Genomic DNA, 12,614 nt, shown 5'->3' on the forward strand with positions numbered 1-12,614 from the left:
ATAAAGCTGAAGGTGATGATTGCAGAGATTCATCAGTTATGTGTTGCTGCTAAACCACATCGTCAGTCTGTCAGCCTCTAAGATACCTGCTGAGTCGCTCACTGCAAATACTGATCAAGAATAATGATTCAAAATAAAAATTAAGATTAACTGACAGGATGTTTTTTCTTTAGATTGATTTAAAATGCTGCTTTGTTTTAATTATAAAGAGAAAAACAAATAGAAGCAGAATGAGAGGAATCTGCTTGAACGTGAGCTTCCACCAACACAACCCAGGAATTCAGTCTTTTATTAAATAAACACTGAACACAGTGTGGCCGCTTTCACTGGATCTACTTTCCACTGAAGAAGTAGTCCCTGTTCCTCCTGTCTGCAGTGTGACCTTTGAGAACCGTCCTCCTGAACAACAGCTTCCCCTCCTCACAAATCCTAATTTAACCCTTTGCTAATCGCACCGTGAACCTGGAGGTTGGGCCAGACGAGGACAACGTGCTCAGTTCAGTGGGTTTAGACTGTAGTCACACTCACACAGTGTGACGGATAGAAGAGGAGGTGTCGGCTCGGATCAGACAGAGAGGAAAACAGTCAGCGGGGTGTTTGGCAGGTTTACTCGAGTACTCTCTGTAGGCAACACTGCCCCCTGGTGGAGACCCGCGGTAGCTCCACCACCTTTATGAAGGAGGATCCTCTGGTTTTAGGGAACTGAAGCAGATGTTTCTGTCTTCATGTCTCTCCTCAGAGGACAGGAAGCTGTTCGTGGGCATGCTGGGGAAGCAGCAGAGCGACGAGGACGTTAGGAGGCTGTTCGAGCCCTTCGGCAGCATAGATGAGTGCACTGTGCTGAGAGGACCTGACGGCACCAGCAAAGGTAGAATGCAAGCAGAATGCACAAATAAGACAAGACAAAGTACCTGATTTCATTCAGCAGCACTTTGTAATTCAATGTTTGGTTGCAGGCTGCGCCTTCGTGAAGTTCCAAGGACACGCCGAGGCCCAAGCTGCCATCAACAGCCTGCACGGCAGCCGCACAATGCCCGTAAGTAGCCCGGACACTGCTGTGAGTGGGAACCTTCCTGCTGGTAATGATGTGATATAAATGTGTATCAGCCTGATGAATGAATGAATAAACAGACATGTAGCCAAGGTCCAAACATGAACTACTGCAGACACGAGTGCAGCATCACTGAAATGTGAAATCATTTGAGATCGCATCACCTCTCAGTAACGACATCACTGCTACGAGGAACAAGATTCCTCCTGGAAACTATCAGAGATAAAGACTACATTGAAGATGAAGGTCCTACAGTAGAACCCTGAGGGGACAAAAGTGAAAGGCTCATTCTACAACGAGCTGAGAGCAGCAGAACCTTCTCAGTTCTGGACCTCTGGACTGTGTCTATGTCTGCATCATGGCTCCACATGGAGAAGACCTGAACAGAGGAGGAGAAACATCTGACTGAGAGACTGGACAAAGATGGAAAAGGATCCAGAAGATCAGTGAGCAGCTAGAACCCAGTGCAGCCCAGTGTGAGCAGGAACCAGGAGGTCCAGAAGGAGCCACAGCAGCACTGATCAGGGCTGCAGTGGTCGTCCTCCTACAATGACTCCACGGACAGTCAACTACTGTCACTATGGAGCTGTGGACACCAGACAAAGGCAGCTGCTTCAGACTTGGCACAGGGCTGATCAATGGAGACCAGAGTTAGTGTGAAGCTCACACAGTGTGAAGGACACTTCAGAACATCAGCCTCTATGGACGGAGGAGCAGAACTAAACCTGGCTGCTGCTCACAGCTAAACTTCCACATCAAAGTTCACCAGAGAACATGAACAGAAGCCTGATGGATGCTGGAGAACATCCTCTGGTCAGATGGAGATCAATGTGTTGGGCTCACATGGAGTCCAGATGTTTGGTGTGAACCTGACCAGGACCACCACAGTGGATGCATGGTCCTGACAGTGAAGCACGGAGGTGGCAGCATCATGATGTGGGGCTGCATGAGGGCAGAAGGTGTTGATGAAGGTTCTAGAAGCTCCATGAAGGTCTGAGGATGAACCAGGATACTGGCTGACCAGATGAAGAAGAGGAACATTCCAGCAGGAGAACATCCAGAGAACAACATCATCAAGAGCGTCTACAGCAGAACAGAAACCAGAATGTCCAGAATGACTCAAAGCATGTCCACAACGATTGAAACTTGACTCAAATTTAATCAAAAGTTAGTTAAAAATGGTCCAAAATGACTTAAGACTTCTCTGAATAACTGAAAACTTTCTGCCCATTTGGTCAGAACAGCCTTCAGCAGAACATGAGCAGAACATGTTCAGTGTTCTTCTGTGATCGTAATGATTGAGGGACACATCCCAGCAGACAGAACAGTGGACTGGGCTGTATCACCACACTAACCTCAGCCAGAGCGCTGAATCATCCCAAAGGCAGTGAAATCTTGTCCCTAACGTCGTCTTCCATGTTGGGCAGTGTGGAGCAGCTCCTGCTGTGTGTTTACTGCACACATATGTGTGTTTACTACACATATGTGTGTTTACTACACATATGTGCAGATAAATGGACAGTTTACTGCATTTCTCTGAATCTCTCACGAGGATATTTTCGAAGGTAAAAGCTAAACTTCCTCCTGTACTTCAGTACCTATCGTTGTTTCCAGCTGAGTTTCCATGACTTCCAGAAGTCTGACTTTCTACTGAAGGACCTCTGAGCTGTCAGTGTGTGGACAGCCTGGAGGTAATCTGATTACAGTAAGGTGTGTCCTCACGTCGCCTGTTTCTCCTCTCAGGGCGCCTCGTCCAGCCTGGTGGTGAAGTTCGCCGACACGGAGAAGGAGCGAGGCCTCCGGAGGATGCAGCAGGTCGCCTCCCAGCTCGGCATCTTCAGCCCCATGACCCTGAACTTCCCCGCCTACAACGCCTACACTCAGGCCGTCAACGCACAGGCAAGGCCAGAGGCGAGCCCTCAGCGAGCAGCGCTGGCTCATGAAAGGATGTAATAAGTCTGAAGAGGCTATCAGAGCTCTAATTGGGGCTAATGTTATTACCCAGACAACAGAACATACGTCATCTGGCATTCGCCTTCCCGCAACACACAACCATTAACCCACTGACTCAGGACATAATGGCCTCCTAATTAGATCTCTATTCATCTGTTCCTCCATCGCTGCTCCTTCCCCTCATTTTTCTTCTTCCTCTCCCTCTCTTTGCCACATCCCTGCGACCGTCTCTTTGTCCTCCCCCTCTCGCTTCCTTCCCCGCCTGCAGCTCGTCCAGCAGCAGGCTCTGGTCGCTCAGTCGGCGTACTTGTCTCCCGTGGCAACGGTCGCCGCCGTGCAGATGCAGCAGATGGCGGCGCTCAACGCCAACGGGATCATCGCCACGCCCATCACGCCCATCACGCCGTCCTCGGGTAGGTTGAGGCGGGTCGGTTAGCGGTGGTCTGGTAGACTGATCTGAACTCTGGCTCCTTCAGTCGGAGTGATTTCTGGTTTCTTTCCCGTGTGACAGTAAACTGAACATCTTTGGACTAAACAGGACGTCTGAGGAAACTGATGCATGTTTTAGAACCAAACAGCTGATCGATCCATCCAGAACATTTACTGAAAACGTGTTGCCGTCAGTTTGACTCCTCCGTGGTGTTTTCTAACCGTCTAGTATTTAATCACTGTTTATTTATCACAGGTTGTTTCTTTGCTGTTTTTATAGCTTCTATCCAATCTATTTATTGTTGATCTAATTTTTCTGTGCATCAGTGCCTAAATGTAATTTTAAAATCTTATAAGTTTTATCAGTTGCTGGTGAGTTAATAATCAACCAGTCTGATCATCAGTTAGTCGGTTTGTGTAGTTTTTTCATCTAAACTCTGGTTTCAGCTTCTTCAGTGAATCTTTTCTGGTTTCTTTCCTCTGTGACAGTAAAGTGAAGAACTTTGAACATTTGAGGATGTTTGAGATGCAGCTCGTGTCTTTGTTGTGAGAGGAACCGTGACTCGCTGCTTGTCACGACGTTAAAGTCTTTAGTTGTGCTGTTAAAGGCAGAACAGTAAGAAAGCTGCTCAGATGATGTCCAGCAGCAGGACTGATTCCCTGCGGGTCTGTCTGCAGGTACCAACACTCCGCCTACTATTGCAGCCACACCTGTTCCAGCTCTGCCTCCACCAATCGGAGTGAACGGCTACAGCAGCGTTGCAGCTCCCACCAACGGCCAGCAGACGGAAACACTATACACCAACGGGGTCCACCCATATCAAGGTGTGTGAGCACAAACCCAGTAGGAGTCCTGCTCGTCTGGTGTTTTTCATCCTCACCGGTTTTATTTCTACCTTCTGCAGCTCAGAGTCCGGCAGCAGCCTTGGACCCTCTGCAGCAGGCCTACGCTGGCATGCAGCACTACACAGGTCAGTGCAGACCATCACCCAACCTCTGGACCCTTACATGTTGTGACCCTCTCAAGTCCAAGCAGCAGCTCCTGTCTCATGGTCCTTCACTGAGGTTCATGTTTCTGTGCAACACAAAGTCCTGCAGCTCTGTGGAACCAGAACATGAAGGAGGAGACAGAACCCAGAGACGTCTTCTGTCAGCAGGACTCAGTCAGAACCACGGAGACCAAAAGAAAAGTTTACTTTCTTTGATTATTACATTTACAAGAACTGTAGAAACCTGGAATCAGTGTGTTCCGACCAAAAAACATTGGTTCCACATGGTATAGATGTTTCTATTTACAGTTCTAGAACCAGGCCTGCAGGTGGATCAGTGGTTAGCACCGTGGCCTCACAGCTAGAAGGTCTCCGGTTGGCGTCCCGGTGAGGACACCCGGGATCTTCCTGCGTGGAGTCTCCATGTTCTCCCCGTGCAGCGTGGGTTCTCTCCGGGTTCTCCGGCTTCCTCCCACAGTCCAGAAACATGCTGAGGTTAATTGGTGATTGTAAATTGTCCGTAGGTGTGAATGTGAGTGTGCTTGGTTGTCTGTCTCTAAGTGTAGCCCTGTGATAGACTGGTTACCTGTCCAGGTGAACCTGCCTTCACCCTGAGTCAGCTGGGATAGACTCCGCCCCCCCATGACCCTGGTGAGGATGAAGGTGTAGAGATGATGGATGGATGTAGTTCTGAGCTTGGATTTGGTCAGCCTCCTTTAACAGAACTTCACGTCTGCACGGTTCCGTTTCATCGAGACGTTAACGTTTTTCAACAGACGATAAATTCTCGTGTTGTTGGAAAGTTGAAAATCTGATGGTTCTCTGTTTTACAGTTTCTAGCTGATAAATCAAAGACCCACTTTGTCTCAGTTTGTGGTTCTGTTAATGGTGTGGTTCTTGAAGGTAGCTGCCTTCCAAACGTACCGTTGAGGTTTAAACTGGACCTGAGTGCAGGTCTAATATAGAGTAGATGTGAGACGGTGGAGATCAGACCTGCTGCACATCTGCACCGTCCAAACCCAGTCTGATCCTCAGACGTTCAGCGTGTGTGTCGGTAGTAAATGTAAACGGGCCGCTGCTGCTCGTGTCTGATCCATATTGAGGCGTGCTGTTAGCAGGCAGCTCAGGCCGGAGGCTGGATGGAGACGTCCACTTGTAAATGGGCAACAAGGACGGCCATGTGTCTGCTCTCAGACGCTGGAGGATGAAAATATTTCAAGGGCAATTTGATGGAATTAATTCTGTTGTGAGTTATCTGATTTCTCCGGGACACGGGAGGCTGCTGTAATGTAATACAGGTTAGCGCACCTTTACGTCATCGTGATTCATGGCCCGGGAGTCCGGCCGCTCGCACATCAACAGCGTCATTGTTTAGCTTCTTCATTCAGTTGTTGCAGTTAATAGTTTTCACCTTCAGCAGGAGACGTTGGGGCTGCGCTGATTGGACTCTGCATGTTGCCACCTGTTGTTTTCACCCAATCAGGCTTTTGTTGCTGTCTGTCTCCCCCAATAGCGGCGTACCCTGCTGCCTACGGATTGGTCGGCCAGCCGTTCCCCCAGCAGCCCACGCTGGTTGCCCAGCAACACCAGCAGCCCCAGCAACAGCAGCAGAGAGAAGGTGAAGCGACTTCCCGTCTGGCTGGGGCCACGCCCCTCTCCTGCTCTCAGCTCCTTTCAGGTTGTTTATCAGCGCCGCCACATTCATCACGCTCTGCCTCGTGTGTCTCAGGTCCGGAGGGCTGCAACATCTTCATCTACCACCTGCCTCAGGAGTTCAGCGACTCCGAGATGCTGCAGATGTTCCTGCCCTTTGGCAATGTCATCTCGGCGAAGGTGTTTGTGGACCGAGCCACCAACCAGAGCAAGTGCTTCGGTGAGCGACCCAGACGGGGGAGGACGGGGGAGGACGGGGGAGGACAGGGTATCAGAGGACGGAGGGCTGAAAATTATCCCAAATGATAAATATAATGACCTATTTGTGATAAAAACCTGCAGAAAGTAGGTTGAATTATGAATTTAACCACTTTGTCAAAGTCCACAGGTCATAATTTTAACCTAAAGTCACACAAATAAGGGAGTTTACACGTATAAATAATAATAAGTGAGCACAGCGCCGTGTTTCCACATCGTTTTTCTTCATGTCCGTAAATCCGTCCAGTAAACAGGCGACGCCCCCTGGTGTTCACGAAGCATCACTGCCTCTACCAGAACCAAGAAATAAGTCGGAAGGTTTTTCTGCCACATCTGGAGCCAGTTTGGTCAAATATTTGGTCACAGGATGTATGAAAATTTATTCCAACTGCTAATTTTCTGACCTATTTTCAGTAAAGACCAGAAGAAAATACGTGTAATCTGAATTTAACCACTTTATCAAGGTACGCAGGGCATAATTTACCATTAAAACCACAGAAATAAACTAAAACGAATGTGTTGCTTTGCTTCCACATAGTTTTTCTTCATGTCCCTAAATACGTTTAACATGTGGACTGCACCCCCTGGTGTTCAACACAAGGAAATGCATCTCATTATTATAATATTTTAAGATAAGATAAAGTTCTACTTTATTCATCCCGACGGAATTTTATGGGCCACATGTTGCTTAGAAAATAAATTAGTGACATAACATCAGAAATGCAGCATCTGAGAAGAAGAAAAGCAACAAGATAAAAGTACGAAACATTCCTGAAATAACATAAGACTGGAGTAGATGTGAAACGTAGTTATCCTGAAATAATACATCATCTCACATGAAATGAAATGGTGCACCTGAAAAATGAAATGAAGATGAAATGTAGCTGCAGGACGTATGTACCGTGCTTTACTGACTAGCCTGTTAGCATGTTAGCTAATCCAGTTTTCCATCCTCCTGGTGTACACAGTCGGTCATTTATTGCAAAAGTTTACATTTTCTGACATTTTCGGGGCAAATTCGGGACTAGATAAGAAAATGGAAGGAGTTTCCCAAACAGTCGTCTACGTGCTCAGAGACTGATGTCACCTCAATTAATAAATGAATTTAAGTTATATTTAAAACAACAGGAGACCGATCACCGAGTTCATTGTTAAAGCCAAATGCGTCCAGGAAGAACCGGACGAAGTTCAGCAGATAAAGAAGCCACTTGACGTGACAGAAAGTGAAACGCGAGTTCTTTGGTTTCAGGTTTCGTGAGTTTTGACAACCCGGCCAGCGCTCAGGCCGCCATCCAGGCCATGAACGGGTTCCAGATCGGCATGAAAAGACTGAAAGTGCAGCTGAAGCGGCCCAAAGACGCCAACCGCCCGTACTGAGCGCCGCCCGACAGGAGGAGCAGCGACTACAGAGAGGTGAGGAGGTGGACAGAGTCAGAGCTTCAGTATGTTGGAGCAGCAGCAGCGTAGATTTGACAGTATGATGATAGCTTAACATGTCAGTCAATGTGCTTTGGGTTAGAAACAACTTAATCATCTCAGGAAAAGTGAAAATACTAAAATATTGTTTTCCTTTTTTTATTTTCTTTCACAATCTTATTTATTTTCTTTCCTGCTGTTTTGATCTTTTCCTGAAACGGCAACTTACCTCACCCAAGATCCTTCCGTCCAATCATAATTCTCGAGGACACCCACATCGCTATGGCAATGGTTGCCTAGTGACCGATAAAGCCCCGACCCCCCCTTCCTCTCGCATTGTTGTAAGTTGATTGGTTGGCCTGTGTTTGGGTTGCTGTGGCGATTGATTGCCTGTGTTGGTTGCCCTTGGCAATTTTTGTTCTGTCACCTCGAGCAACCAGCCATGCGTTGACCTGCATGTCCTGTTGCTGTAGTGACCACAGACTGTGTTTGGTGCATTGTGACTTTATTTTGTATTGACCTGTGCACATACTGATCAATAACTGTCAATAGCCAGGACTGCACTCAGAATCAACCATCTGATTGGACACCTGATACCATATTAACCCTCTATACACAGTAACCTGATAAATTCTGTAGCAGCGCCCGTTACTTTTTCGCAGCTTTGTTTTTGATCAGTTTCTGTAGTGTTCTGTTTGGTGTCATTATTATTTGAACCAGCTGTTTGGGTCCAGTAGTGCTGGTGGGCATCTCTGTGTACATCTGTGTCTGTGCTACACTCTAGTGTGTAACGCAGGAGACAAACCTGGTCGTGCTGTGGTCTGTTCAGAGGCGTCCGGAGGTTTCCATAGCCAGCTGGTGGACAAACGTAGAGCAGCAAACAGCAGCTCACACTGTTCAGCTCTGCACCACACAGCGGCAGGACACGACACGTTTCACACCCAGCGGCGCGAAGGATTCACAACATGGCCACGGCCGGGGCTTCAGGAGGAGACAGACGAGGTTTTAACCCCGTGAACCCTGAGCGGCTTCGGTTTCACTCGCTCGTGTGTTTTTTTGCTCGCTGTGGAAACAACAAGCAGAACAGAGAGAAAACTCAGAAGTCTTCTGTCAGCAATCTGGAAAAAAGAAGATTTTCTTTCAGTATTTGAAGAGTTCATTTGCAGAAACAGAGAATCTCATTTTTGTAGATTTTCAGAAAACTTGTTTTGTTTGTTTGTTTGCTTGAGACGACATCGATCAACCTGAAGCTGAACGACAAGAACAGAGAGAACCTGAGTTTGACTGATGCTGTCTCAGGTAGACGATGGAAACGTGGCGTTTTCTGTCTGTTTTTGCAAATGAACTCTACATTTATTTTACAGAAGCTTTAAAAATAAAAAACCTGGAATCAGCATGTTTCCATGTTTCTACACGTTTTACCAACACTGGGAATAATCGTGACTCCACATTTTACATACATGTTGAACTGCTCACATTTTGTTTTCCTGTTTTATCTCTGTGTCGACACGACCTGCAGCTCAACCTAAAACTTTCTAACTGTTGGTGACACTGAGTTACACCTTCTCTTACAGAAGATGTAATGCCATAAATCATTAAAAAAAATAATAAATCACGTAAAATTTGTCCGACATATTTCCAGGTCTCTCAGAATTTTTGTTGCGTGAACGTTTATTCCAGCTGAACCACTTTTAGCTTCACATCTTCTCAGAATTTGGAGGTTTTTACAGAATCCACTGGATGCAAACGGTTTATTTTTAAACAATATTGTAATATTATTTTAGGCGTATTTTGGACTATTTCTCCTTACTGTGATGTGTTCACGGACCATCAGAAACAGGAGAATCTTTCAGTTTCAGTTCAGATGTAATTTTTTTTTTAAAGCTGGCGGCGGGTTTCGGGTTCACGGGGTTAAACCAGCGACCAAAGCACACCGTATTTTGGGCGAGCATGCATTCTGTTGAGCTGTACTCTGATAGGCTGAGTTTATAATCCTGGACTGTGACTGATGACACTGTTTGATGTGGCACTTTAGTTTTTTGCTCCTTGGTTTTTCTCTCTCTTGGTTTTTTTTATGTTCTCTATTACTGCCTCTGTGGTGTTTCCTCCCCTTCTCCCCTCACCTCCTCCTCCTCCTCCTCCTCCAGCCTCCTCTATCTCCTCCTCTTCTGTCGGACTCACCTCTCCATCCCAGCTCCTCTCTCTGTCCCTCTAGCTCGTGTTTTGAGGTAAAGGGTATGTGGTTGTCATGGTGGAAAAACAAGTGCCTCTTGCTTATTGGAGAACAGCCTTCAACTATAGGAATTCTGGGAGAACCGTAGCAGACAAACACAGGGTCCCTTCAAGTCTGAGGTAAATTTGAGCCTCCACAAAGCCAAAGAGGAGGAAACGTGTCGCTGCCGTCGGCTCGGTGTGTGGAGGCGCCGGCCGACGGCAGCGCACGCCATAAATAAAGGATTCTGCTTCTATTTGCAGCCAAACCTTTACGTAACGAATCCTTGTGGATAGAACGAAGCCCCCGAGCTGCACCGCACAAACTCTCACCCAGAATTTCTATACTGCAAATGCCAGAGAGTGATGCATGCTGGTAGTAGTGTTTGCTTGCCATGATCGAGGCACACGTTCATCAGGACGCACACACCGGCCCAGAGTCTGCACACCTTCAGACGCACACACGGCCGACCTGCAGACACACACCAGGAGGGCGAGCCTCACTGTATCCAGCTGCATGACCCAGACACTGTGTTTGTATGTGTTGAAGCACCATGACCTCTGCTGCCGACAGACACCACAGCTGTGAATGACGCCTTCCCGTTTTAACCCTCTGAACTCCAGGCAGCAGCTTCTGCTCCTTTCTTTCATTTGCTCCCGTCACGTTTTAACTGCGACGTGGAGCGCTGAGCAGCACAACCGTGACCAAGATGCTTTTCTTTAATCATTTATTTTACGATAACAAATTGCAAAAAACCCTGAAAAACTGGTCCAACGTTTTTCCAAACTGTGGCTGCACATGCTGCAGACGTTAACGTATTCACACGTTTAGTTTGTTCTGCTGCAACTAAAAAGTCTCTGAGTTCTGGTGACTGTTGGTCACAGCTCAGCCGACGACGGCTTCGTCACTGAGCCGAGCAGATTGTTGAGTTTTTACAGAACAAACTGTTTGTTTTTGGTTAGTTTTTAAACCAGACATGTAGAATAAAGTGATTTTGATTTGGGTCACTTTTCCGACAGAACAGGACGCCACAGACGAGCAGTTAACAAAACACATCACCAGAAAGAGTAGAACGATTCTCAGCTTTCCGATTGTTCACAAACGCATCATGTGTGATGAAAAACAGTCACATCAGAGCCGAGGACCGGGATGGTTTCCACAGAATTACTTCATTCTTCATGGCTCCTTTTAAAATTCACCAAAAATAAATGTTTTCCATCAGATTCTGTAAAAATAATAATAAAACTGATTCTGAGCTCCTCAGAATCTATTGATCCTCCACCACCGACCCAGCTGACCAACAGGAAACATCCAGAGAGCTTCAGGTGAGCTGCAGCCAGAGTTTCCTCAGAGAGGCTGAAGGAGAATCCATCCTACTGGATCAATGGATAGATGCAGCACGGATCAGAACCAGAGACCAGAGGAGCCAGTTGGTGGAGATACATTCAGCATGATGTTCCACCATCAGATGTAGAAAGATGTTCCACCATCAGATGTAGAAAGATGTTCCACCATCAGTAGAAAGATGTTCCACCATCAGTAGGAAGATGTTCCACCATCAGTAGAAAGATGTTCCTCTATCAGCTGAATGTATCTCCACCAGCTGGCTCCTCTGGTCTCTGGTTCTGATCCATGCTGCATCTACTCATTGATCCAGGAGGTTGGATGTTCCTCTCTGAGCTGCAGCTCAGTTTTATTCTTCTCTCACATGCCTGTTGGTCACAGCTGATTCATGGAGAACCCGTTGAGAACTTGAACACAGAATGTTTTGTTTTTGCAGAATCTAGTTCATGTTGTTAGTGGAGATGTGTAGAATGAAGAGGTTCTGACGGAACATCATGACTTTAGGTTTACATTCAGAAAGCTGAACATCAGAGCAGTCCTTCTGTTTGTTTGCTTTCCAAGCCGTCGGAGGGTTCTGGGGTTCACAGGGTTAACACCAGCACCTGAGCCAGAGTCCAGCTGTAGGAGCATCCCAGACCTGAGCGGTCGCTGCTGAGAGCGTGTTGACGGTAGCTGCAGCTACAGAGGAGCCTTGTTTGTTTGACAGGACTGTTGGACAGAAGCTCGGACGCCGGGTGTCTCTGAGACTCTAACGTCTGCTCCGTCCTTCTCTTCTTCCTCCCCCTGCCCTCCGACTCCCCTCCTCCACAGGTGACCGATCAGAGTCCAGCCGAGGTGGAAGCCCCAGGGTTCATTGTGCTTTTCAGACTGTCTGCTACCTGTGAGCGTCCGCGGAGTGCATCCAAACACACGACACACACTCAACACCTCAGAATATGTACATAAACCGCACAAACACACACCTGCAAACACACACGAGTCCGTCAACCCACACAGCCGAGAACTTGTGGAACAGGGTGTTTTAGTAGAGCAACGACAACTCAGAGCGTCGAGCGGAGGCAGCCGATGTATCAGTGGGACGGACGGACCACGTCTGTCACATGACCAATATAGAGGGACCGATGTTTCATAATAAAAAACGGAAAAAAACAGAAAGAAAATACAAAAACGAGTAGGTTTAGAGAGACTGGAGGAGATCCTAATGACCTGTACATAGTTTAGTTTACAAAGAGCAGCATTTAAAAAACGAGAAAAAATGCAAAAAGAATACTACTTTAGATAAACACTGGACAGGACACATCGACATTAT

At 47.1% G+C, this 12,614-nt stretch overlaps 1 protein-coding gene across 1 annotated transcript in view; it reads left to right on the forward strand.

Annotated features, from left to right (window-relative positions):
- Window positions 1-12,614, forward strand: part of celf3b (cugbp, Elav-like family member 3b) — a 42,816-nt gene extending 30,202 nt beyond the window's left edge. Inside the window, exons 4-13 of the mRNA XM_008292700.1 lie at window positions 740-868; window positions 957-1,036; window positions 2,795-2,977; window positions 3,273-3,417; window positions 4,112-4,258; window positions 4,339-4,404; window positions 5,936-6,040; window positions 6,152-6,295; window positions 7,583-7,746; window positions 12,116-12,614. Coding sequence (XP_008290922.1) covers window positions 740-868; window positions 957-1,036; window positions 2,795-2,977; window positions 3,273-3,417; window positions 4,112-4,258; window positions 4,339-4,404; window positions 5,936-6,040; window positions 6,152-6,295; window positions 7,583-7,710 — 1,127 coding nt within the window. The 3' untranslated portion in view covers window positions 7,711-7,746; window positions 12,116-12,614. The remainder of the gene's footprint in view (window positions 1-739; window positions 869-956; window positions 1,037-2,794; window positions 2,978-3,272; window positions 3,418-4,111; window positions 4,259-4,338; window positions 4,405-5,935; window positions 6,041-6,151; window positions 6,296-7,582; window positions 7,747-12,115) is intronic.

Source organism: Stegastes partitus, unplaced genomic scaffold (assembly GCF_000690725.1).
Source record: "Stegastes partitus isolate 25-593 unplaced genomic scaffold, Stegastes_partitus-1.0.2 Scaffold824, whole genome shotgun sequence".
In the NCBI taxonomy this organism is placed as follows: Eukaryota; Metazoa; Chordata; class Actinopteri; family Pomacentridae; genus Stegastes; species Stegastes partitus.